This window comes from Nanorana parkeri, unplaced genomic scaffold (assembly GCF_000935625.1).
Source record: "Nanorana parkeri isolate BGI_ZX_2015 unplaced genomic scaffold, ASM93562v1 scaffold95, whole genome shotgun sequence".
In the NCBI taxonomy this organism is placed as follows: Eukaryota; Metazoa; Chordata; class Amphibia; order Anura; family Dicroglossidae; genus Nanorana; species Nanorana parkeri.
The window spans coordinates 2,187,133-2,213,831 of NW_017306363.1; the positions used below are offsets into that span (position 1 = coordinate 2,187,133).

At 45.6% G+C, this 26,699-nt stretch overlaps 1 protein-coding gene across 1 annotated transcript in view; it reads right to left on the bottom strand.

The window, feature by feature from the left end:
* LOC108783966 (SH3 domain-binding glutamic acid-rich-like protein) overlaps nucleotides 1-26,699 on the bottom strand; it is a 36,351-nt gene that overhangs the window by 9,060 nt on the left and 592 nt on the right. Inside the window, exons 2-3 of the mRNA XM_018552682.1 lie at nucleotides 9,849-10,034; nucleotides 1,868-1,948 (exon numbers count right to left, since the gene is read on the bottom strand). Of these exons, the coding sequence (XP_018408184.1) occupies nucleotides 1,868-1,948; nucleotides 9,849-10,034 (267 nt within the window). The remainder of the gene's footprint in view (nucleotides 1-1,867; nucleotides 1,949-9,848; nucleotides 10,035-26,699) is intronic.

The following is a 26,699-nucleotide window of genomic DNA, read 5'->3' on the forward strand; positions in this document are numbered from 1 at the left end:
TGTGTGAAAGCTATTTTTAGCTTGCTTGAGTCTATATTATAATACTGCTGGGAGATACAGTATAATGATGACTTTATAAACACTATTCTTAAAATGATGTCCACAGTTTGGTTACACCCGCAATTTGCTGAGGCGTGCCCACGGACCTTTCACCATGCTCCAGGTCTTTTAGGGACCCTAAAAAACTGGTCTTGATGTTTCACTGGTTGCATGCTTGTTCCAGTAATGAAAACATGATCAGAATGGCAGGCCCAAAGCAAATAAGTCAGCAATGGCATCCATCATATTTCTATTCCAATAGGTTCCCCTTTAAGTATACACAAATAGAGACTTTTCAGTGAAACATCTTCAAGAAAAATACAGCAGGTCCAGTTGCCTTGACTTATTTTTTACAGATATTCGATGACCTGGATGAATGAGAACCTTCACAGACATATTGCTTCCTTACTGCTTGCCTAGGCAAGAGTGACCTAGCCCTTTCCCCCCGCAGCCTCTTGGGATATCACACAACCCAAAAATGTGATGAATTATCATGAGATTATGCACTTACATAGACAGCTGCTATGTCATCAAAGCTCTACAAAGCTCCCAGGCCCCAGGACCCAGAACAGAACTTAAGATTCTGAGAAAAAGAAAAAGTTTTTCTCCGTAACAGACACATATTCTGAAGCTCCTTACCATGTGCATGTGGGAAACCTAGGTGACACAGCCACACCTTCCACAGTCCTACCTGTGCCTATATATATATAGGACTATGGGGTAAGTGTTTTTCCCCATAGTTCTCTTAAGGGTCACGGAGCACATATACTAGCATCCTCCCGTGACCCAAAGCTCAGTATATAGCGAGCTACAACTCGTGGTATACTGAGACCGCCGCAGCCTGGACGGATCCCGACAATGGTGTCGAGATCCACCCAGCTGCGTGAATGACAGCTGGCTCTGCCTATCTAGAGGCAGAGCCAGCTGTACCCGCCCCCGTCCCCGTCCATTTCTCCACTCAGCGCTGGAGGATCGGAGAGCGGAGGGGGGGAATCCCTGTGGGGAGCGGTGACTGGCAGTCACGGCTCTCTGCAGGGGGATGAAAAGTAATCACCACTCCAAGCTCGCTCCTGTGATAGACTACAATCTCATGTTTAGTCTACTAATTTGTATTAAGATTGTAGTCCATCACAGGAGTGAGTTTGGAGCGGTGACTACTTTACAACACACACAGGGACCATGGGGAAGAAAAGTAGCCCCCCTCCAGAAGGAAGGACAGTGTCGGCACCAATTCAGAGATGACTGGAGGATCCACAGCCGAGTGATACACAAATAAGATACATTGTCTTTAGTAGTTAAGGTACTTCAATGCATTTTTAAGATTTAACTCCTGAGTTTACCGTCACTTTCAAATGTGGCCACATGTCTTCCTCAAGGACCATAGAGTAAAAGGGTTATAAAGCTGATATACTCACCTTTGATATATTTATACAATGTGATCATATTCCCCCTTAAGTGTCTCTTCTCTAGTAAGAATAAATGTAATCTTTGTAATCATTGCTCATATCTGAGGTCCTCCGAACCTTTGTTGCCTTTCTCTGAACCCTTTCTAGATCAAGAACATCCTTTCTGTGGATTGGTGAAAAAAAAGCACTTGTGTGTTTAGTCAATCATGTTTGCTTATTAATTCTTCATGGTCCACTAAACGGAAAGTTGAAGAGGGGGGGCTTGGAAGGAGTGTGCCCTTTGGTTATATCCTTTTCGGCATCCCTCTTTTCATTCCAGAACGTTAAGAGGCATGTAGATGTGAAGCACATGTATAAATCTGTTGGCCTGAATAATTTAAATCTCCCCTAGCTGCATGTGTACCAATATGTCATTAATTTACCTTTGCAGGTTTAGGTGCAGTCAGGCCCAGAAATATGAAGATTTCATTCCCTTCTTTGGCATCAAAGAAAGACTCAAAGTCCTGAAAAAAAGTAAATTAGACAATATCAGACATCAAATGGTATAATGCAGATAGATTACACATATTACACATGTTTCATATATTGGAAATTTGTAGTAACATTCATGAAAAGTACAACCCTAATTCCAAAATAGTTGGGACACTTAATAAAAACAGAATGCAATGAAATGCAAATCTCATAAGCTCATATGTTATTCACAATAGAACATAGAAAACATATCAAATGTTTAAACTGTAATGCTCGCCTCGGGAGAGGGCTGAATACCCTCTATGGATCTCAACTGCGGAATGGAGAGGGTTAAGGAACGGGAATCAGAATAGCAGCTCCTCCCTGGAATGCCCAGTTTTGTATGTGCTTAGGCGTTTGGGAGGCTGCGGTACATCACGCCCCGTATACACAGTAGGAAATGGGGAAATACCCGCACACGAATGGGTATTGCTTGGCAGTAATGCACGACCGGTTGGAGTGTACAACTACTGATGGGAGCAATGCAATAGTTCAGATAGGTTTAAGGCACAGTGAACAGCTGAGAGAAATACAATAGTTCAGGTAGAGGTATTGCTTGGCAGTAATGCACGACCGGTTGGAGTGTACAACTACTGATGGGAGCAATGCAATAGTTCAGGTAGTTTAAGGCACAGTGAACAGCTGAGAGAAATGCAATAGTTCAGATAGGTTTAAGGCACAGTGAACAGCTGAGAGAAATACAATAGTTCAGGTAGTTTAAGGCACAGTGAACAGCTGAGAGAAATGCAATAGTTCAGATAGGTTTAAGGCACAGTGACAGCTGAGAGCAATGCAATAGTTCAGGTAGTTTAAACTCGGATGCCGTCTGTGGAACCGGGCGACCTTCTGCGGGGCATGGACGTCCCCGGAATCTTCCCAGGAGTCCCCTTCCTGCCCATATCCTTTCCAGCGGACCAGGTACTGAAACCGATTCCTGAAACGTCGGGAGTCGAGAATCTCCTCCACCTCGAACTCCACCTCACCATCCACCTCGACCAGGGGAGGCACCGGAGGTACCCATGCCGTAAAAGGATCCGGGCGGAAAGGTTTCAGGAGTGATACGTGGAACGTGGGATGAATGCGGAGGCCTGCCGGGAGAGAAAGCCGCACCGCGGCATCGTTCACCACCTTCTCGACTGCGTAGGGACCGATGAAGAGCTTGCTGAATTTACGGGAAGGCGTCCTGAGCTTTAGGTTCCTGGTGGACAGCCACACGTAGTCCCCCACCTTGTAGGCCGGGGGTCGGCGACGTATGCTCCCACGGAGAGCTGGGGCTATCGATCCCCGCTGCGCCTGTGCATGACCGCGACGGCCACCCGCACCTGGTCCCTGCAGTGCTCGCCTATTACATAAACTGAGAAAAATGTACTATTTAAAATAAGGTAATTTTGAAATTGATGGCATCAACACGTCTCAAAAAAGTTTTGACAGGGCCATGTTTACCCCGGTGTAACACCCCCTCTTCTTTTACCAACCCTCTGTAAGGCTGGGTTCACACCTATGCGTACCGAATATGCGCGTTTGCTGCGCATTTCGTGCCGCGCGTTTTTACCACCCCAAAGAAGCTACTGTACTTCTTTGGGCGTAGGGCGTTTTGCAGCGCGTTTTGCAGCGCGTTCCTACACGCTACAAAACGCCCAGGTGGGAACCATGCCAATAGGCAATCATTGGTTTTCACATTTTGAGCGTTTTACAGCGGGTAGGAACGCGCTGTAAAACGCCCAGGTGTGAACCAGGCCTAAATGTCTGGGAACTGAGGAGACCAGTTGCTGGAGTTTTGGGTGAGGACTGTTGTCCCATTCTTGCCTGATATAGGGTTCTAACTGCTCAACAGTCCTGTGTCTTCTTTATCACAGTTTTTGTTTTAAGATGTGCCAAGATCTGGACTGCAGTCAGGCCAGTTAAGCACCCGGACTCTTCTACTACAAAGCCATGCTGTTCTCATTGATGCAGTATGTGGTTTAGCATTGTCCTGCTAAAATATGCAAGGCCTTCCCTGAAAAAGACATCATCTGGGTGGGATCATATCATATTCTGCTCTTAAACCTGTATATATCTTTGAGCATTGATGGTGCCTTCTCAATTGTGCAAGCTGCCCATTCCAAACGCACTTATGCTCCCCCATACAATCAGAGATGCAGACTTTTGAAGTGAGCACTGATAACAAGCTGGAAGGTCCCTCTTCACTTTAGCCCACAGGAAGCGGCGCCCATGGTTGCCAAAATAAATGTCAAATTTTGATTTGTCTGACCACAGAACAGTTTTCCACTTTGCGACAGACCATTTTAAATGAGCTTTGGCCCAGAGAAGAAGGTAGCGTTCCTGGACCATGTACAGATATAGCTTCTTGTTTGCCTGATAGAGTTTCAACTTGCATATGTGGACAGCACAGCAAACTGTTCACAGACAGTGATTTTTGGAAGTATTCCATCACAGAAACATGCCTGTTTTTGATGCAGTGCCGTCTGAGGGCAATTTGATGCGGTGCCGTCTCGAGCATCCAATATCGCGTTTCGGCCTTGTCCTTTGCGCACAGAGTGTTCTCCAGACTCTCTCAATCTTTTGATGATATTATGTACTGTCGATGATGAGATATTTAAAGTCTTTGCAATTTGAAGAATATTATTCTGAAATTGTTTGGCAATTTTTAGATGCAGCTTTTCACAGATTGATGAACCTCGGCCCATCTTTACTTCTGAGACACTTTTTTTATACCCCTTCATGTTACTGATTTGTTGCCATTTAACCTAATAAGCTGCAAAATGTTCTTCCAACTCTTCTTTTTCTTGTCTTGTCCCAACTTTTTTGAGACGTCTTGCTGCCATCAATTTCAAAATGACCTTATTTTTGTCTTAAAATGGTTCATTTTCTCAGTTCAAACATTTTATATGTTAGATAGAAAAAAACTGCGCTAGGATTCAAATAACACTCTAAGAGCAGCTGTACTTAATAGGTGAGTACACCCAAAATATGAAAAAAGAAAATAGCACTGCGCTTCAAACTCAAAAATTATATTCCTAAAATTCCTAAAAACTACAATTTTTTTCAAATTTTAGGAATATAATTTTTGAGTTTGAAGCGCAGTGCTATTTCCTTTTTCTTAAACATTTTATATGTTTTCTATTTTCTATTGTGAATAAAATACGGATTTATGAGATTTACAGATCATTGCATTCTGTTTTTATGTAGATTTTACACAGCATCCCAACTTTTTTTGGAATTGGGGTTGTAGAAAAAAGGTTTCATAAGAAAGTTAAGACAAAATACTTAGAGAAAAGTGTTATTTCCCAAAACATAATTCTACATACTGTGAGTAAACTACCAATGGATTTTTTTTTTTTCAATCATTCATCCAACATGACTGCTATCGTAGACTGGTAGACTGCACAGCAATGATTGATATTTATCGGCATGCTTCATTTCCTGGCTGTAAATGGTATTAGAGGCTTTATGTTTTGTATCTTTTTTTATTCAGCCTATTTTGGTTCTGTCACATGCGTATTGTATGAGTTATTTTAGCTTGACATCCTGGAATGTTATCATTCAAAGTACAAACAACACACTAGAAGGGATCAGATGGCTCTGTGGACAGGGTTTGGCAAGTGGCTTGCTGGGTTCATGGGCGATATCTCATTGAAATTGGGCACAGGTTTTGCAGGAGGGGCTTTAGGATGGTGCAATAGAAGTTGCAATTAAACATGTAACAATTAGTGATCCCGTGGCCAGGATATAAAAGTATTTCCATATCCTTCACAAGTTGGCAAAAAAGTTATGCTAATGCACATGGGAATTTCTTCTTCTAAGTACATTTCATGGCGCATGCTCAATGCAATGTACAGCCCAGCTCAATCTCGGCATGCCAAGAATAGAGCCAGGTGCCAGGGATGATGTAGCAGCCCTCAGGGCAACAGCTGCATGTCCTCCACTCGAACATCCTCACGTATAATGCAGGACTGCAGGGGCGGCTTTGCTGGACTGGTCATACAGCGGGGAGGAAGCATGTGGGAGAGAGGAAAAAGGTAAGAATGTGACCTTATTCCTTTTCCACTGGAAGAAATGAGCACGTAATACTTGCTGTGCAGTTGGGGGCTATATATAGTAATTTGTGATTTCTGTCTGGAGTTCAACTTTAACCTTTTCCAACTCTATTAAAAAAAAAAAAAAAATTGCCTATACATACATTTGAAGACCCCACCCCTTATCATTCGAATACCAGAACTTCAGTGGATAGAACAAAGTCTGGTATTTGACATCCAGTATAAAAATGCAAAAGGATATCACCGTTCCGTCTGACGCCAAGCCTCCAACACCTGGTTAAATGTGGGTGCAGGATAGCAGCCATCCATGCTCTAACACAGCAACACAGAAGATAAAAAACCTGCACACCATAGTCCAACCGATAATTGATCATTTTTAATCGTCAAGGCAGAACATGTCCATCATACAGAGACTCCCCGCCTAGAGGCTACATTTCACCTAGGGATGCACTGATACTGATACTAGTATCGGTGCCGATACCGAGTATTTGGGCGAGTACTCATACCAAATGCTCCCGGTACTGATCACGATACCGGAACTTCCGGTATCAGGAAGCCGGGCAAAGAGTCATTACACAGCACCTGGCTTCCTGATTGGCCGGGAAGCTGGCTCCATGCTTCCTGTTCACCAAGGAGCATGGAGTTGGCTTCCCGGCCAATCAGGAAGCTGGGGAGTGGATAATGACTTGCCCCTCCACAGCTTCCTGCTGGTGGTAGACGAGGTCCCACTTTGTAATGGGGAGCATGGAGCAGTCTTCCAGGCCAATCAGGAAGCCGGGCAGCGTGTAATGACTCGCCGCCCAGCTTCCTGATTTGTCAGGAAGCTGGCCAATCAGAAAGCCGGGCTATGAGTCATTACAAGCCGCCCGGGTTCCCAGCTAATCAGGAAGCCAGGTGGTGAATCATGACATGCTGCCTGGCTTCCTTAAAAGGACTTCCGATATCAGTATTCGGTATTGGCGTTGTACCGGAAAAAAAATATTGGTACTCGTATTCGATGCCGAATAACCGGTATCGGTGCATCCCTAGTTTCACCCCAATGGGTTTTTGGAAAGGAAACACAATTAAGCAATTAAAAAAAATATATTTTTCTGTGCCTTTACCTGCTTTTTTTTTTAATTTGGTGAAAAGTTATTTTTGAAGCTGTTTTTTTTTCAGTTTTAGATTGTATAGTATGCAATATACTAAAGAGTATGGTTAAATCCTAGGTCAGGTTTTTTTTTTGCTGTCTGTGTCCCAAGTGGGACAGGAGACCCAACAGGAAGTGAGAATAAATTAAATTTTAGACAGTTGTCTCTATCACCTCATTAGAAGATTTCCCCTCTACTCTGCTCTGGTGACAACTGTAAATGTTTGAATTTCCCATCACTTTCCATCCTGGTGACCATTGTCATAGACGAAGAGCATTATTGACACAGCAATAAAAACTTGACAAAGGTTTCAACACTTAAACATAATTGGAGGCTCAATGTACAGCCAGGGGTTAGGATCCAAGGACTGCCCACAAGGATCAATTTAAATACTAACACAGGTAGTTGACAAAACACTTCAGCATCATTACCTTGATTTAAGCTGAGATAGGTTCACTTTAAACAAGGTTATTGGTCTGTTGCAGTGATAGTTTAGCCAGTGGTGTTCTCCGCTTTCTCTTCCCTAGCATGTTTTAGCCAATAAACAGTAGGTGCTTCAGCCATGATGGGTAAGCTGTCCTCATGGGCTTGGCAAAAATTGGATCTTAACATAGGTCAGATAAAAGCCAATCAGGCTTCACAATCCTCAGCAGTCAGTATTTTTGCCAACCCAGCAAGGACAGTTTATCCATAAATGAGCTGAGATATGCAGAGGTCTGTTTGCTGTAGACCCAACCTGCACTAGAAGCCCCCACCCTCCATTCTACCAACACCTGGACCTACAATCCAACATGCAGAGTTTGTACATGCAACTTTAATGCCATGTCCCTAGACATGTTCCAAGAGAGAGCTCCTGCTTTACGAAAGACTGTCATACTTAAGAGATCCGCTGTCAGGAAGAATCCTGCTGATTCCATTTTTTTCTTAGCCCTTTCTCAGTGGTCTGTCACAATGGAAAGTCTTGGGACTGAAATTTGAGGAATGTGTTCATCTGATAAGCTTCATTAACATACAATGGACACGCCACCTCGGAATCGACAAGACTCCTCATACCTCACAGCCCCTCCTAACATTTAAAAGAAGTAGAAGCAAGCAGAAATTTTAACCCTTGAAACCCTAACCCAAGTAAAAGCTATTTAAACTTTTTTTAGCTTATGCTATGTGAATGGGAGCATGTAACAAACATAAAATAGGGCTAAATTTGGCTTCAAAAGTGTAAATACACTTTAAACTGTATCTACAGCCAACAATTTGTTTTGAATTGAATAGAGTAGAGAAGGGGTAAAACCGCTGCCAATTTTTCATTCTAAGCTATTGCCCCATTAGAGAGCTTTCCCTTCACTTTATGTCGCAAACACACAACAGAAGCTGAGGAAATCTCTTCAAAGTGTGCAGAAATCGCTTCTGCGAGAGTGGGCACCAGGACAAATGAAGAGGGTGAACCTCTGAGCAGGAACACGACAATAAAAACCTGAATAGGGGCTCTAAACCTTCTCAACCTTTAATAAACAACAACAGCCCTCATTCACCTTTGTAGCTATAGGCATTGTGGAAATCATCATTTTGAAAACTCTAAACAGAGGCACTAAAATATTTGCTGCTTTCTATGGAGAGCAGACCTTGGCAGCCTGCCAGCCTCTAGTGTAAACACACAGCAGGTGTTTCTAAGCTGTAACTACTTTGAAGTCTTGTTGTGATCTTTAAGGATAGATAACTTCATAGTATAAGCAGCTTGAGATGTAAGGGGCGGTTTGCTTCAAAGCTCTTTTAATTCTTTTCAATAATATGTAAATACTTTAATGATTATAGTCTGTGCACTTAAAAGTCAAAACAAAGCTTTGATTCCAAACATACCCACAGCAGTGCAGGGCTGACACCCAGCTCATAATCTTATGTTTCCCAACCCGCTGTCTTTCCTTCAGGTACTCAACCTGCTACAGGACTCACTTTTCCATGGGGTTTTACAAAGACTGTATCACATACCTGGTGGAGGACCGATTAGCTGAGGAGGCCTCCCTTGCGGCTCTTGTCTCACACCCCTGGATGTGGAAACAGGGAGCGAGTAGACAGAGAGAAGCACCTGTGCCAAAGTGTTCAGACACGGTGCCTGGTAGAAGTCCGGCCACTGGATCCATGGAAGGATGAGCAGGGCTGGTGCACAGCTGTGATGTCAGCGAGGTTTGCAGCAGAAACTGGAGCGAGGTCAAACAAGCCAGGGATCAAGCCAGACGGTCAGCACGGTACAGAAGGAGCAGGCAGAAGAAGAGTCCAGATAACAAGCAGATGTCAGGGGCAGGCAGCAATCAGTCGAAGTCAGCAGCAATCAGGGTCGAGGTAACAGGCAACAGATCAGCAGGAACACAAGCTGAAAGACTATTCACCACTGACCCATTTAGCCAGCTGGTTTAAATAGTAACATCTATTAGAGGGCTGTGAGTCATTTCCTGTGTGCCACTGTGTCACTTCCTGTGTGCCACTGTGTCACTTCCTGTGTGTCACTGTGTCACTTCCTGTGTGCAACATTCCGTTGTGAGCGCATGCGTGCTAACACATGTTTTCCGGCAACCCGGAAGACTGGGACCCGCGCATGCACAGTAGCGCGCGAACTCCCGGCTATGGCCTTACAGACTGCCAAAAAAGGTGCCCCAACATAACATCCACATGAGATAAGTGTGTAAGCCATCAGTCCTGCTGACCAGAGGCGAGAACGCCACACAGGCACTTACCCCACAGTACTGCTCCTCATTGAAGATCTGGGGAGGGAGAGGAATTCCGTTTTTTGGCTTTTTTTCACCAGGCACATTGTCTCTCATCCACTTCCTGTTGTCATCATTGCATGCAATATCTTTCTGTTCAAAGTCAATCCTGTTTGCCTCCAAAAAACCGACCACATCCTGCTGTTTCTTTTTGATCTACAAGTTAAAAAAACAAAACAGTTACGTGAAAGAAATCCCAAATTCCTCTTCTTTAGAAGATTTCAAGAAAAATCTGCATATTGAAAATTTGAATGCCAACTGACATTTTCCATTTTGGTAGGTCCCCTAGAACCACCAGACAGTCTCTTCCGTCTATCGGGGACTCTATTGGTAAGAACTCTGCATTGAGTTCCCTGGTCTGCGCACCTGCTGTGGTCATTTTAAAAGGGCTGCCATTGCCATGCTTTTTATTGATTTTATATTATGAAGAATGTATTAAGAGGAGCTGGCACACCAGTACGGGAGGGAACACCCAAAACTTCTAGGTTGACCGGAACAGCTTAAGGAAATGTAGCAGGGAGATCTCTCTGCTGGACGATTCAAAGACACATAAGAAGCTAGGGGCTAACGCAGCCCACCATGCTTAATCCATAACTAGAATATGACTTCTGGATGGAATGGCACTTTAAAACAAATATTCAGTGTGTGCCAATGTGTAAAAAAATTGTTTTCAGTTTTAGTTTAACAATATCAGCTTTCACACTTGTATACCCTTTATGAACCGGAGCAATTTTTACATTTCAACTACAGAACTGGAGGACATATACTAGCATCCTCCCGTGACCCAAAGCGCTATACTGAGACCACCGCAGCCGGAACGGATCCCGACATTACTGTCGAGATCCACCCAGCTGCGTGAGTGACAGCTGGCTCTGCCTATCAGTCAGGGCTGGAGGATCGGACAGAAGAGGGGGGAATCCTTGCAGGGAGTCGTGAGTGACAGTCACCGATCTCTGCAGGGAGATGATCGAGAAGTGAGCCAGCGACGGTATGTGTTCGCTCACTTCCCGATCTATTGAGCCGACATGTGACATTGTCACACATCGGCTCTAACTATGAGGTTAAAGGAGAACTATGGGGTTAAGGCTTTTCCCCATAGTTCTCCAAAGGGTAACGGGAGGACACAAACTAGCGTCCTCCCATCACCCTAGGCTCAGTATACCGCGAGCTGTAGCTCGCGGTATACTGAGACGCCACAGTATACCGCGAACTACAGCTCGCAGTACACTGAGAAGTCGCAGTTGAAGCGGATACCAACAATTATGCCGGGATCCACCCAGCTGCGTGAGTGACAGCTGGCTCTGCCTATCTAGAGGCAGAGCCAGCTGTACCCGCCCCCTCCCCCGTCCGTTCCGCCAGTCAGCGCTGGCAGATTGGAGCGGGGAGGGGGGAATCCAGCCCCTCCCCTGTCACGGCAGAGAGCCGTGACAGGATCGAGAGGGGAGTGAAGGCCGGGATGTGTTCCCTCACCTCCCGATCTACTGAGCCGACCTGTGACAGTCTCATTGTCACAGGTCGGCTAGAACTATGAGGTGAGCGAAAATCACTCACCTCATAGAACTCCTTTAGGGTTCAATGTTAGGAGGAGTTTTTGTATAGGTGACACTTTATTAATCAGTGTAGTTCAGGACAGATGCAATATTCACACTAGCTCTCTGTATCCAGAAGCTTGTGCCAAAACTACCAGCCCTGAGCTCCCAATGCCAAGAACAAATCTACCGGATTAATGAACAGTGTTCCTTCAAACAGCAAATCATCCTACTGGCGTCTCAACAGATATTTACAGCAGTCCTAGAGAACAGAATCTCTGCACAAGAGACATCCTCTCCTGGATTGATTACGGATCTTAGAGCTACATATTGGGCAATAGACTTGTAAGCTGCGGAAAAATTTGGTTCGGTTACGTTATTTCGGGATTCGGATCTGAAATTCAATTCGGTTCAGGTTTCGGATTTGGACGAAATCTGATATTTCGTTAGTTTCAGATGAGTTTACGAATATTCATTGGAACGAATACCACACAAAACCATAAACTGATATTAATATTGAAGCTGAATCTCTGAATTGCATTTGGGAGCTCCCGAATGGCAATCGGGTCTGGGAGCCTCAGCTTTAGTAATATATGTATATGCCTCCCAGACCCGAATGGGATTCGGGATCCAAATTTCCGAGTTGCATTCCAGAGCTCCTGACAGATCCTTTTCATTGTGGAAGGAAAGCCCCTTTTAGGCTCCATTCGCACATAGCGCTATTGTTTTCCAGACGGTTTTTCGCATGGAAAACCGCACGGAACAAAACTATAGCCGGAACGTGCAGAATCCGCCCCTAATATTGCGCTTGGACTATTTTGCAGAACGCAATAGTCTGAACAATGCACAGTGCAATGCATTTTGTTTATGTTTAGTGCGGTACCGCGCGTATTCGTACGGCCGAATACTCCCGGAAAACTGCTGATGTGTGACTGGAGCCTTAGGCCCCATTCACAAATTGCTCCATAAGACCTATGCAATCTGTTAGGGGAGGAAGATGCAGTACAAATAGAATGACAGTTGCCAGTGCCGCAGTCATCCGCAGCCGTTCACATGCTATCGCACATGCTGCTATTACCTACAGAGGTTCGCTCCTAGGCATAGACTGTTTGCGTCCAGGGGCAATCATTCACAAGTTTAATTAGGTCTCTTGTGCCGCCTTGCTGGACTGACTGCTGGGGAATTTTTATATTGCCCATTAGAAGATTTTCCCTCACCTCCTGTTTCAGTGACAACTATAAAATATGTTGAGTTTCCATAATTTCTGTCACACTGACAATAGTCACCAGGACAATATCCCCAGACAGCAGTAAAAACCTGGTAGAGTTTCTTCACCTTTCCTACTCCATCGAAAAGTAAAAAGAAAAGTGTTTGCTTTAGATACACTTTATATGTTGATGGGGTTGTTGCTCGTCCTCTATCCTGGATACAGGCCAGGTTCAGACCTCCGCGATCCGGGATCACGCGTCTCGGGATCGCGCGGTCCTGCACAATGCAGGCAGCGATTGCCACGTGGCCCCATTGATTTCAATGGGGTAACATCCGTGCGGCAATCGCACGGATACTCTTCTTATGATTGGCTTCACATCTACATGCCTCCATTGTCATGCATTTTTTTTATTGATATGGGCAGGTGTTTTGTCATGCTTTGATAGGCACCACCTTTCCTGTCAAAGGCCCATATAATGGATCAAAAACAGACAAACTTTTTTGGGGCCACTGCATGTCAAAACAACAAATTGATCTAAAAACAATGGCGAACCTCTGTGTATGTGTTGAAGTGTGTTACAATGCATAGCTGTATATGGACACCAAGGCCTCATTCACACAATTGTGCACAGCCGTACAGCGTGCTACTAGTTATGGGGGAGCATGTGTCCTCCTCCCATGCTGCAGTGCTTGAGCAACCTGTCCCTGACAGGACCGTATAAGACTAGAGTCATTGAGGTTGATTTACTAAAGATAAATAGGCTGTTAACTTTGCAAAGGAATTTGCACGTTGCAGGGGAAGTTTCCCTTAGCTTAGTGAATATGGCGAAATTTCACTTTGTAAAGAATATCCAATCATGTGCAAGGAAAATAAAAATTAAAAAACAGTATTTTTTCTTGAACATGATTGGATGATGGAAGTCAGCTGAGCTTCCCCTTATTCACTAAACTACGGGCAAACTTCCCCTGCTGAGTGCAACTTCCCTTGCAAAGTGAACAGCCTATTTGCCTTTAGTAAATCCACCCCATTGCAATAGCTAATCTACCCGGCTTGTTGGGTTTTTCTAGAAATCTGTATTAATAAAGAGTATCTATGGTCCAAAACAAAAAAAAATGTATTTCTATACTGAATTTCCATAAGTTCTATCCCACTCCTAATAACCGTATCAATCTAGAAGTTTGTAAACGTACTTATTGAAATGCCCATAGGATCTACTTCCTCAATGCACTGACACCATTTCACTCAGCCCTGTGAATATGTATTTCCTGGTGTCTGAACTACAACTCAATGTCTGAACAATGTAACATTATCATTGCTCGCTGGAAGAAATGCATGATGGACCATGATGAGATTACATCACATCAGCAGTAAAGAAGTAAAGAGACGCAAAGCACACTGGGAATCCAGGAAGATGATGAAAGTGATGGGCAGACGGAAGGCATCGCTCACTACATAAAATGGAAGCTTTGATTGTATTATCAGAAACATCTCTGGTATATATTCCTATTACAATGCTGATGTTATAACAGGAGAGGATATGCCGGGACTTTACAACTCCTTTTAATACAAGAGAAAAAATGGATACGCAAACATTTAAAGGAGAATTATGAGGTCAGTGATTTTCACTCAGCCTCATAATCTGAGCCGACCTGTGACAATGAAACTGTCACAGGTCGGCTCAGTAGATCGGGAAGTGAGCGAACACGTACCGGCGCTTGCTCACTTCTCGATCTATCCCTGCGTTGAGCCATGACTGTCACTCACGGTTCCCTGCAGGGATCCCCCCCCCCTCCCCTGTCCGATCCTTCATCGCTGACTGGCGGAACAGACGGGGGAGGGGGCGGGTACAGCTGGCTCTGCCTCTAGATAGGCAGAGCCAGCTGTCACTCATGCAGCTGGGTGGATCCAGACAGAATTGTCGGGATCCGTTCCGGCTGCAACTTCTCAGTATACCGCAAGCTGTAGCTCGCGGTATACTGAGCTTTGGGTGACGGGAGGACGCTAGTTTGTGTCCTCCCGTTACCCTTAGGAGAACTATGGGGAAAAGCACTGACCCCATAGTTCTCCTTTAAAGATGTGAAAGTCAAGAAAAATTAGTGTAAGCGCTGCAATAGTAAATCTCAATGAAAATAATCTGCTTACTCTTTATTACTGACCTCTGCGCCCCCCCCCCCTTCACCTCTAACTAGTTATTAATTTAAAAAGCCAAAACTAATCTAAAAGCCCCATTTCTTTAGATGCCCACGTGGCTGCTTGGGTTGCCATTGGCTATCCATTGCCAGGGTCCACTAAGTCCCTAAAGACCACAGCGCGGACTCCAGCACTGAACACGAAGGGTCCCATGACTACGGAGTCAGGTAAGCAAGTAATGCAGTTAGAGGGGTGTTTATGGGCCATTTGGTGGGAAGGTGGGTTGGGATGGGGCTTAACATTGCCCATAGATGGGATTTAAAGTGTCAGTCCACTCAAAACTAATCTTTTTAATGCCCAAAGGTGGACACTAACTACAATCTAAAAATCAATTTTTGGGTAAATTTGGGTAAATTGACCATCCATTACACTTCAACCAGTGGCGTCCAGAGACCGGGTGTCACCCGCAGCGCTTACCGGGTGACACCACGCTGTGACGTCACCGCGCATGTGCGGCAATCTTATTGATAGCTGTCGGCGGCCATCTTGGTGATGGACGCCAGCAGAGAGAGGAGGGGGCAGTCACCCGGCGGGATGAAGTATGCCGCCAGGTCCCCTCCTCTCTCCCGATACTGTCGGATGCGCGGTCCATGCCCGAGTGCCCGATTTTTCAGAGGGGGGTGACACCAAAATCACTTCAGTCATTTTGGTGTCACCCCTACAATGGTGTCACACGGGTGCGGGCTGCACTCCCCTTATGACGCCACTGACCTCAACTCCAGTCCAAACGTTTTAATTAGCTTTGAATGGTGAAGCTGTTCATAGACCTTGAGAATTTCGGCTGGTTCTTCAGCCGGCTCCCGTCGGCACCCTTCCAGCTGGTATCCCTCGATGAGAAGACTGAAATATAGTATATCATAATCGCAGCATGCAAAGCCGGATTCCCCTCACAGGAACTTGTAGGCACAGAACCTTTGGCTCCCAAAGTAACATCCTCAGCTAGGATCAACTCTATTACATTACATTATATGTAATACATCTTATAGGACCTAGCTGTAGTCTACTGGTGGGCAAAAAATGTGTTTTCTATGATGATGCGCGGAAATTCCACCTGTATACCTGGTGCTCCTATAAGGAACACATAACATTTCAACCCAGGACTTCCACTCACTCACTGTACTGCGTCTATGCAGGAGCAGCGTTGTCACCCTTGGCTGCTCCCCTGATTTGAACGATAAGCATCTCCCCCTCTCCTCATTTCTATTGCATGGGGGGAGGTGTTGTGTAGTTCACAGAAGATAGCTAGGAAAACTGATAACATCGTCTGAGATTTCAGTTTAGTGCACAGGGTGTTAGAAGGACTCCGGATTTCTATGGATCAACATGTTTTTGTGTTGCACTTGCTGAAAATGTAATTGGCCTTAAAAAAAGAAGCCTAATGCAGCTGCCGCATCTAAAGACTGGTAAGCTGCAATAGGTTACATTTCTGTTCTTGGGTTTTGATATACTTCAACTTTCTTACTAGACATGGGTGATTCGTTTAGTTCCGAATCAGAATCCGGACAAATTTTTCGAAATTCGGACATTCGGACACATCCAAATTTCCGAATCCCAATGCATCCGAAAGTGTCCGTTTCTGAATTTCGGATCCTGTCTGAAATGTCATTCAAAAACGAAACTATATTGGACATGTGACTTTTCTGGCCAATCAGATTTTCGGTTTAATCACTGGCGGAACTACCAGGGTCGCAGCGGTCGCAATTGCGACCGGGCCATGGCGTTCCGCCACTTGGGGGGAGGCAGCAAGGAAGTAGAGGGCCCCCCCGCGATCGTGCCGCTCCTTCCCTGTCGCACAGCCACCCGCAGCATGTACGGGCGGCTGTGCGAAAGGGCTGGAGAGGCTGTCACTGATCCCGGAGAATTAGCTGGTCCCGCCTCTTAGGGGCGGAGCTAAGAGGGCTGTCTCCTCTTAGCTCCGCCCCCTGGCCACCGAGACAAGGAAGAGGGCCATAGGCCTGCAGGAGAGGAAAGGTAAGTTTGGTGTGGGACGGGGTGCTGGGAAGAGAGAGAGAGAGTGTGTGTGTGTGTGTGTGTGTGTGTGTGTGTGTGTGTTGCTGGGACTTGTAGTCCAGCACAGCTGGTGGTAATCTGCATTGCTGTATGATGATTATACAGTAATGCAGAATAGCACCAACTATGTAGGACTACAAGTCCCAGCAATGCATTATATTTTTAAGTAGGGATACACCAGTGCCAATACTGGGCATTTTTACAAGTATTCATACTCGTGAAAATGCCCCGATACTAAACGCAGATACCGGTGTTCTGTCGAGAACGCCGATCTCACCATCTGCGCTTATACACAGACCAATATTATCGAGGAAACCGGGATTTATTCACAAAGTATTTTGTTTAAATCGTTAATTGTGACCGATAATAATATTCCGTCCATAGTTTCCTGCCATGAACGGCATATCATTAAAGGTCACAATTAAGAATGACAAACGAATACTTTGTAAATAAATGCCGGTTTCCTCGTTAATCACGTCTGTACATAAACACAGATACTGGGTCAGCGTTTTTGACAGAACACCGGCACTAAAATTTTAAACAAGCGGCTGCCTGAGGTTCCACGCTTGCTGGGGACCTCGGCAGCCTTCCTGTTAACCATGCAGTGCCGTGGGGTTGGGGGGGGGGCCTTCATGGTTTCTTGCACCGGGGCCCTGAAGGTTCTATTTACGCCACTGGGTTTAATACATCCAACTGGGTCTGAACACAAATTTTCGTTACGGCACATGAGAGCCATATACAGTATATACATATAATACTAAAGCTGAGGCTCCCAGACTCGAATGGCATTCGGGAGCTCCTGAATGCAATTTGGAAATTTCGATCCTGAATGCCATTCGGGTCTGGGAGTTTCAGCTTTAGTATTAATATCTGTATATGGTTTTCTGTGGTATTCGCAACGAATATTGGTAAACTCATCCAAAACTAACGAAAATTCTAATTTCATCCAAAACCCAAATTGAATTTCGGATCCCAATTCCAAAATATCCAGACCAAAAAGCTTTAGTAATATATGTATATGGCTCCCAGACCCAGATGGCATTTCTGAACTGCATTCAAGAGCTCCCGAATGCCATTTGGGTCTGGGTGCCTCAGCTTTAGTAATATATGTATATGGCTCCCAGACCCGGATGGCATTCGGGAGCTCCCAAATGCAATTAGGAAATTTGGATCCCGAATGCCATTCGGGTCTGGGAGATTCTGCAAGATTCAGCTTTAGTAATAATCTGTATATGGATTTTCTGTGGTATTCGCAACGAATATTCGTAAACTTATCCAAAACCAACACATTCAGATTTTGTCCGAAACCCTGAATTTCGGATCCGAATTCCGAATTATCCAAACCGAACAAAATTTTTCTGCAGCTTACATTTCTTATTGACATCAATGCATTTTGCCAAAATCTCAGAAATTTCTGTATAATAAAATCTCTCATTATAATTTATCTCTTATTGGTCGGTGTTCGTGGCTTCCCCATATATCTGAACACACATGCACTAAGCCCTTGCTTTAATGTGCAGCTTTGCCGTCGGTTTCCTTTGGCCGTTCGCTGTGAATTTGTTCGATATGAAGGGCCTCGGATATTGGGAAGTGTCATTACTGTAAGGACCCTGGAAGTAGATATTTGATAGGTGGTTTGAGGGAAGACAGAGCAGGGATACATGACGGGAGTGGGGGCATGGGGGGAGGGGACGCTGTTTCCTTATATATCCCTGCTTGACAGCTGATCTCTGATGAATTCAAGCCTAGTATGCAGCAACTACTCAAAGACAGTTCATGTCAAGCTGATAGAGATAGCCAAGGAATGCTCAGAAACTTCCAGACAGCTATTAGAGCGGGAGCAAAAAAGAAATGCAGACCTCATTCTAGGGCTACCACCAAATTATGATTTCAACATCTAATATGAAAGTCAAAGAATCCAACATTCCATTGTAAACCCAAGAAATATAACATCCTCCATGCATCTTAAAGTTCGGGTTGATAAAATTGGGTTACATCACAAGGGTTACCTCGCATGCACCGTGTAACAGAGTCATAATATTTACGACAATCTATAAAAAAAGTTCCAGTTTACAATTTATAATTTCCTATCCATGCTTTGCTGTACAGCGTGTTGTTCCCTTGTAGGTGTGATGTTATCCAAACAGAGGAAATTGTTTGATGATTGAACAATGTGCCTTGGAAATAATAAACTCCCCATGCACTTCCTTTATTTTCTCTTTAAAACAAATAAATACTTTAAAGTGACACTAAACTCAGGAGCTAAAGCTTGAAAATATATTCAAGTACCTGAACTATTAACAATAATGTATCTTATTTGTGTATCACTCGGCTGTAGATCCTCCAATCATCTCTGAATTGGTGCTGACACTGTCCTTCCTTCTGGAGGGGGGCTAGTTTTCTTCCCCATGGTCCCTGTGTGTGTTGTAAAGTAGTCACCGCTCCAAGCTCACTCCCGTGATGGACTACAATCTCAATACAAATGACTAAACTAAACGTGAGATTGTAGTCCATCACAGGAGCAAGCTTGGAGCGGTGACTACCTTTACAACACACACAGGGACCATGGGGAACAAAAGTAGCCCCCCTCCAGAAGGAAGGACAGTGTCAGAGATGATTTGAGGATCTACAGCCGAGTGATATACAAATAAGGTCCAGTACTGTTAATAGTTAGGGTACTTGAATGTATTTTTAAGGTTTAACTCCTGAGTTTAGGGTCACTTCAAGACCTTTGCAGTCCATTATGATGTCTTAGACCCCGTTCACATGTAGCGACATACCTTTGCAGCGGCCGGGATAGCGCCGGGAAAATCCGCCGAAAAAAGGGTCCGGTAGAAGCGACTTGCGACCGCGACGCGCGACATGGAGTTAAGACAGCTCCATTGAATACCATTGGCCGGCGACTTCTCGCGATATCGCGCGGCAAAAATGCGCGATATCGTGGCGGAAATCGCGCGATACGTCGCTACATGTGAACGGGGCCTTAGGGCTAGTTCACACCAGCCACAGTGCGTTCCGGCCCGATTCTAGCCGGAACGCACTGGATCTCATTGCGGCCGGCTCACTTTCTTGTCATCGGGAGCACAAAAAGTGTCCCCCTTTCTCATGCGTGACATGGTGTGGTGGTGCATTGAAGTGAATGGCACCGCAGCCATGCCCTGCGGCCGCGATGCTATCAGCCGCATGGGAACACGTGGCACATCAATGCCTGCGTTCCGGTCCGGTCAGAAAAAATAGTGCATGCAGCATTTTTTTCTGACCGGACCGCAGGCATTGATGTGCCTTGTGTTCCCGTACAGACGGTCGCATTGCGGCTGGAGGACGTGGCTAAGGTGCCATTGAGTTTAATGCACCGCCACGCCAACTCCTGCCCCACAACTAAGTGAGCCAGCCGCAATGTGGTCCAGTGTGCTCCGGCCAGAATCGAACTGGATGGGTGAACTAGTCCTTACTGCACACACATTAACATGCATTACATTAAGTAACCCCTTTTAATCACCTCAACAGCCCCAAAAATGCACATGACCCTTTTTTGTAATACAGCCCAGCACAACGCACAACTTGCAGTGTGGTGTGTTGCCAGGCAGGTGTATCGGCCATTGCGGCAAGTGTCCAAATGAATGGCACTGCAAAAGACCACACAAGCTGCCATGCATTAACCCTTGTTACACATCGTAAAGGTCTGAAGCAGGCCTTGAGGAGGTCTGTTACAGGGAAAAACACCTGCGTGAGAAGCCTTAGGTGGAAACTGCCAATGTCTGCCTCCTGGAAAGAAAAGGAATAAAAGTGCTGGACTCGCTTTGTCCTCTTGGTATGGCCGGCCAATTAAAATGCAAATGATTCAGTGTAGGTCCGGTGTAGGCAGACGCCGGCCCTCCAGCTGTGGTAAAATTACCATCATACATTTGCCTCTGAGAATCATGCCTGTGGCTGTCAGAGCCTTGCAATGCCTCATGGGGCTTGTAGCTGCACCACGGCTGGAGGGCCGGAGTTTACCCACCCGTGGAATAGGTGATATGACTACCGGACAGGCAGCTTCTACATTCCATATCTCCACTGTCTCCTTGGGTTTGTAGTGTCAAATTGCAGGACTGTGAATTGAAGGGTCCCCACTGTATTTAATAGTCCAGATACATCTTTATTTAATATAGGGTTCAGAGGACAGCATAGAAATAGCTAACATACTTTGGGGGCTCATACATGTATCCCCTTCATCAGGGCTTACTAAGGGAGAACATGTATCAGGACTTGAAATCGGATACTGTTTTGTCCAGTGCATACCATAGAGCTCTTCAGCACAAATGTGTTCTTATGTTATCTATACCGTACTCCAGTGGCGTCACAAGGGGGGTGCGGCCCGCACCCGGGTGACACCATTGACTCACAGTCATTTTGGTGTCACCCCCTTCTGAAAAGTCAGGCACTCGGTCATGGACCGAACGCCCGACAGTATCAGGAGAGAGGAGGGGACCCGGCGGCATACCTTATCCCGCCGGGTGACTGTCCCCTCCTCTCTCTGCCGGCGTCCAGTCCGGAACGCACTGGATCGCATTGCGGCAAGGTCACTTTGTTGTGGGGCAGGAGGGGGCGTGGCACCTTAGCCATGCCCTCCGGCACGGGAATGCAAGTTACATCAATGCCTGCGGTCCGGTCCCGTCAGAAAAAATGCTGCACTATATTTTCTGACCGGACCGGAACGCAGGCATTGATGTGCCACGCAATCCTGTGCGGCCGATCGCAGTGAGGCCGGAGGGCGTCTCTGCGGTGCCATTCACTTCAATGCATCGCCACGCCCCCTCCCGCCCCACAACAAAGTGAGCCGGCCACAATGCGATCCAGTGTGTTCTGGCCGAAATCAGGCCATCTTCTTCCTTCCACTTGTTTCAGGCAGTCCCTCCAGCGCTGGTGCCGAGTCTGATCCAACGCAGACTGCTGTCTCTTCCTGTCCCACGGTGTCTGTCCAACATGCACGCTCTCGGCTGCCTTCATTGACTTACAGTGAGTCTCTCCTCTTCTTCCCACTTTGGGACAGGTTCCCTAATGGCCTTCTAACACCAGTGGGCTTAGTTATGAAGTATTAAACACATGCAATAAATATTGTGCCACACCCACACTGTGCACTCTATATGGTATTGAGATCTTGGTAGTAAATTGGGTGCATTACCACCTAGCACAACTGGTAGAAAGTCACTCGCACTCCAACTTGATTTTTAGTCAATCTTCTGTATTGACCATGGCTGTATCACTTTGTTAAGCGACGTTTCGGAACCATGTGGCCCTTTCTTCAAGCAAACAAAGCGACGCACATGGCAAAGGGACCACATGGAAACGTTGCGTAACAATGTGACACAACCACGGTCAATGAAGAAGATTGACTAAAAATCAAGTTGGGGTGCGAGTGACTTTCTATGATTTGCAGAGACGTCTGCAGTCACTTCAGCACCCACCCGACATTGAGGGTTTTTCCTGGTCAGGGGTGTGATGGCATCTACTATGCATTACTACCAAGCAACACAAACTGATGGTGCCATCTCCGAAGCAAACAGTAAATATGTTGCCAGTCAGGGAACTTTTACAAAGACGTCACTGTAAAGACATGCAGCATTTCTGGACCTCTTTATCAAAGTTACAGAGTGGCAATGTTCCTACATTATCCAACCAGCATGCTGGTGGTGGGTTAGTGACCAAGGTGCAGTGAGGTCACAAACCTGTCTGGGCTATCTGGCAGGGGTGCCTGGATAACAAAAATAATTACAAACCCTCTAGCTGGTAAGAAATTATTAATTTATGTATTACATGTGAGTGTTTATTAGATTGTCTGGAGTTCAGTATTGAGAGAATGAGACATTAACTGTGGGATGGTCAATGTCATGGAAGCCCTATCAGTTTAGTCTTTAACAAATTCAGCCAATCGGAGAGTCCTGGGGATGTGACTTGCAACTTCACTTCCCAATCAAACTATGAACAACAGCAGTCACAAATCGACCCCACACAAGCAGATGCGGCCATTCTGCGATCATCAATGATGATCAGTTTCTCCAATGGACTCATTCGATCTGCAGATGGATAGTCTGTACATAATTGTATACATTGGATAAAGATTGCCAAGCTGGGCCAAAAGGGACCTGCTGAAGTGAACGGATATCTTCAAGGAATTACAATGCACAGTGTAACAGCATAAAATTAATTTCTCATTTTTGTTCTTTGCTGACATACACTGAGTGGCCAGATTATTATGACCACCTGTTTTTGCCTACAAACACCACGTTTGTAGGCAAATTAGCTATAATTTTGCGCTGAAGTTGCTAGAGGGCCAGAACATTATAAATAGGGAAGCAGGTTGTTTACCACGACAGTAGAAGTGATTTTTTTCTGAAGATTAAGGGTAAACAACGCGATTTAACAGCCTTTGAACGTGTGATAATTGTTGGCGCTCGGAGCTATGGAGCGAGTATCAGCAAAACAGCAGAATTCATTAAATGTTCAAGAGCAGCTGTTGTTAAAGTGTTTAAAGACCGGACTGTCAGCCGAAAATCTGGCTCTGAACGTGCGAATTGTGGCCGTCAGCGACTAGTCAATGTTAGGGCAGAACGGAGAGTGGCAAGACTGGTACAAGACAACAGAAGGACAACAGTGCAGTGTCAGATTCCTCGCATCACCTTTCATCATCTCGTGGAGTCACGAGGCGGCCCAACGAAGTCATCTCGTGGCCCAACGAAGTACTGATGGGGTGGTCATAATAATCTGGCCACTCAGTGTATAACAAAGTATGAGATTTTTAGTAGCTCATCTGCGCTGATAAAAATCAGAAGAGACTTACCACTAGGAGTGGCAATCGGTGGAACAATTGGCTTCCTATGTAGTCAGCTATAAGTATTGTCACAACAATTCATTTCATGTGATCGCACAATGGTCCAATAATAAATTACTATTAGATGCTACTGTTGTATGTTATTTGTGTACCTGATTCCATAGAGAGCTATTTGTTCCATCTGCCCAGTGATCAGTTGATCCTTTTACAGATTCATCACTAGCATGATTGGACTACACAAAAAGCTTTAGTTAGGGATGCACCAATACCGATACTAGTATCGGTGCCGATCCCAAGTATTTGGGCGAGTACTCGCACTCGCCCACATGATCTGATGCCTAGCCCGATACCTGAGCTTCCTATATCAGGAAGCTGAGCTGTGAGTCATTACACACTGCCCGGGTTCCTGATTGGTCGGGAAGCTGGCCAATCAGGAAGCCGGGCAGCGAGTAATTTCCATCCGCCTAGCTTTCTGATGGGCGGAAAGCACTCGTCACCTGGTGATGAGTGAGCATGGAGCCGGCTTCCCAGCTAATCAGGAAGCTGGGTGCCGTGTAATGACTCGCTGCCCGGCTTCCTGATTGGTCAGCTTCTCGACCGATCAGCCAGGCCTGCTCCATGCTTCCTTGTCATCTGGTAAGAAATTTACTGGGTTGTTCACAAAAGGGTGAAGAGTTTGGAGAAGGCAGGAGAAGTGAACAATCTAAGTTCAACATCGCTGATTTGGGAAAATTTGGTATATAATCCTTATTGGATATTGGCCAGTTGAGAGAGATTTTTAATCAGTTCCTGTCAAAAGGAAGTGAGGGAAAATATCTCCAATAAGAATGAGGACAGCAAAAAATACCTGACAAAGGCTTTAACCCTTTCCTGCTCATTTCGGGGAATGTATTGAGATCAATACATATCCCCTAAAAATGGGTACTCACCCCTGGTATCCGGCTGTAACAGACAGCCCCACACGTTTGTATTTACTGGAGCAGATTGGTCCGGTGTATCTTGCCGGCGCCTTCTCAACCGTTGGTTTTCCAGATAAAGAGTACCCGTTTGTTAGGTGTACTCTGGTTAACATGCAGTTCCAATCCTGGAGTGGGCTGATTCCTGGCTGTAGAGACTGGTATAGTGGGAAGCAGTGGTTCAGGTGCAGGGTTGCGAACTCTTTCCTGTAACTCTAACACTAACCTTTTGTTGGAACCCTAACACTAACTCGCCCTGTAATTCTCACACTCACCTTCACTGTAACCCTAACATTAACCTTCCCTGTAACCCTAACACTAACCCTCCTTGTAAACCTCACACTTTCCTGAAACCCTAACACTAAAAGTCCCTGAAAACCTTACACTATCTCTCCCTGTAACCCTAACACTAACCTTTTGTTGGAACCCTAACACTAAGTCACCTTGTAATTCTCACGCTCACGCTCACGCTCACCCTTTCTGTAACCCTAACACTAACCCTTCTTGCAAACCTCACATTTTCCTTCCTTGTAACCCTAACACTATTCCTCTCTGTAACCCTGGCACTAAAATTTCCTGTAACTCTAACACTAACCCTTCCCTGTAACTCTAACACTAACCTTTTGTTGGAACCCTAACACTATCTCACCCTGTAATTCTCACACTATCATTTCCTGTTACCCTCATATTAATCCACCCTGCAACCCTAACGCCAAAGCTGGCCATACACTGGCCATACGCTGGCCATCGACCTTCTATTAGCCGATGGGGTCAAAACGACGATCGATTTCAACCGCAGTGACGAAAAAACTCCAAGGAGCTGTAACGTCCCTGCGCTCCGTACCGCATCTCGTTTGCGTTCCAGGGTGGAACGCAGCAGAGGGCGTAACCGCCGAGGAATTCCTCCCCATTAGCGGAGGTGCTATGCGTTCCACGCTGGAACGCGGAAGCGCGTCGCGGCCGTGTGACGTCACGGCCGCGGCCTATTTAAACCTAGTGGGAACAAGGAAGGGTGTTCACTATTGGGTTTCTTACGCCCAAACACCCTGGAACTCCGGAGCAAACAGCCCTACCACTGACCAGGACCTACTGGAGGATTCCCCTCAAGCTACCCGGCATCAGTGTCCCTGTTTGACACTCACCTTAAACCGCAAGTAGAACGGGAACCCCTGGGCTCAGCTCATTGGAGCTCAGGCACTACCTAAACCTATAACCCTGTGACATACTGGTGGATGTGGGAGAGGTCTCCAGTCATCACAAAGTTGGGCTGCCTTAAAAACTCCTTTAGCTACTTGCTGGTTTCCTTGGGTTTACGGCTGATGATGCAAGAACCCCAAACTCTCCGCCTGTGACTGAGAGTGACGCCTGGGGTTCGTGACTGAATGCCGTATACCCTCCGCTCGATCATCTTAGACTCCGCAGTTGTGATCCATCTCTGGTTGTAGAGCAACCCCCGGGCGTGACAGGAGCCGGAATACAAAATTCTAACAGTGAATGTGGTTTTCATTCGGGAAACTCCATTGGTCGAACGTTAGACTCAAGCAAAGATTTTGACAAGTGATGGCATTATTGGGCGGTAAAGAAAGATTTTCATTCGGAAATCTACTAGTGTATGGCCAGGTTTAGGGTTATTATTATTATTATACAGGATTTATATAGCGCCAACAGTTGGCACAGCGCTTTACAATATAAGGAAGACATTACAATTACAATACTATTCAAGACAAGATGGAGAGGAGGGCCCTGCCCCTGAGGGCTTACAATCTAAGCTTACACTAACCCTCCCTATAACCCTAACACTATCTCCTCTCAGTTTTGTAAACTTACCCCCTTGTTTGTATACTTACTTCTCCTGATCTGGGATTACCAGGATCCCGGTGCCAGAATCTACTGTTTCATATACAGCATATTCCCATATTCATCTACCTGGATTCACCCAGACCCTCAGCACATTCAACAGCATTCTCTGGGGTGATTCCTGTCATCTACGATGTGACAAATGTGACGCTTCCAACTGTGGTCGCAAGCAGATGTCGAGGAAAGTAAACCAACAAGTTTGTGGCTGATGTACGGAGGTTTCTCATATCTAATGCACTATATATATATATATATATA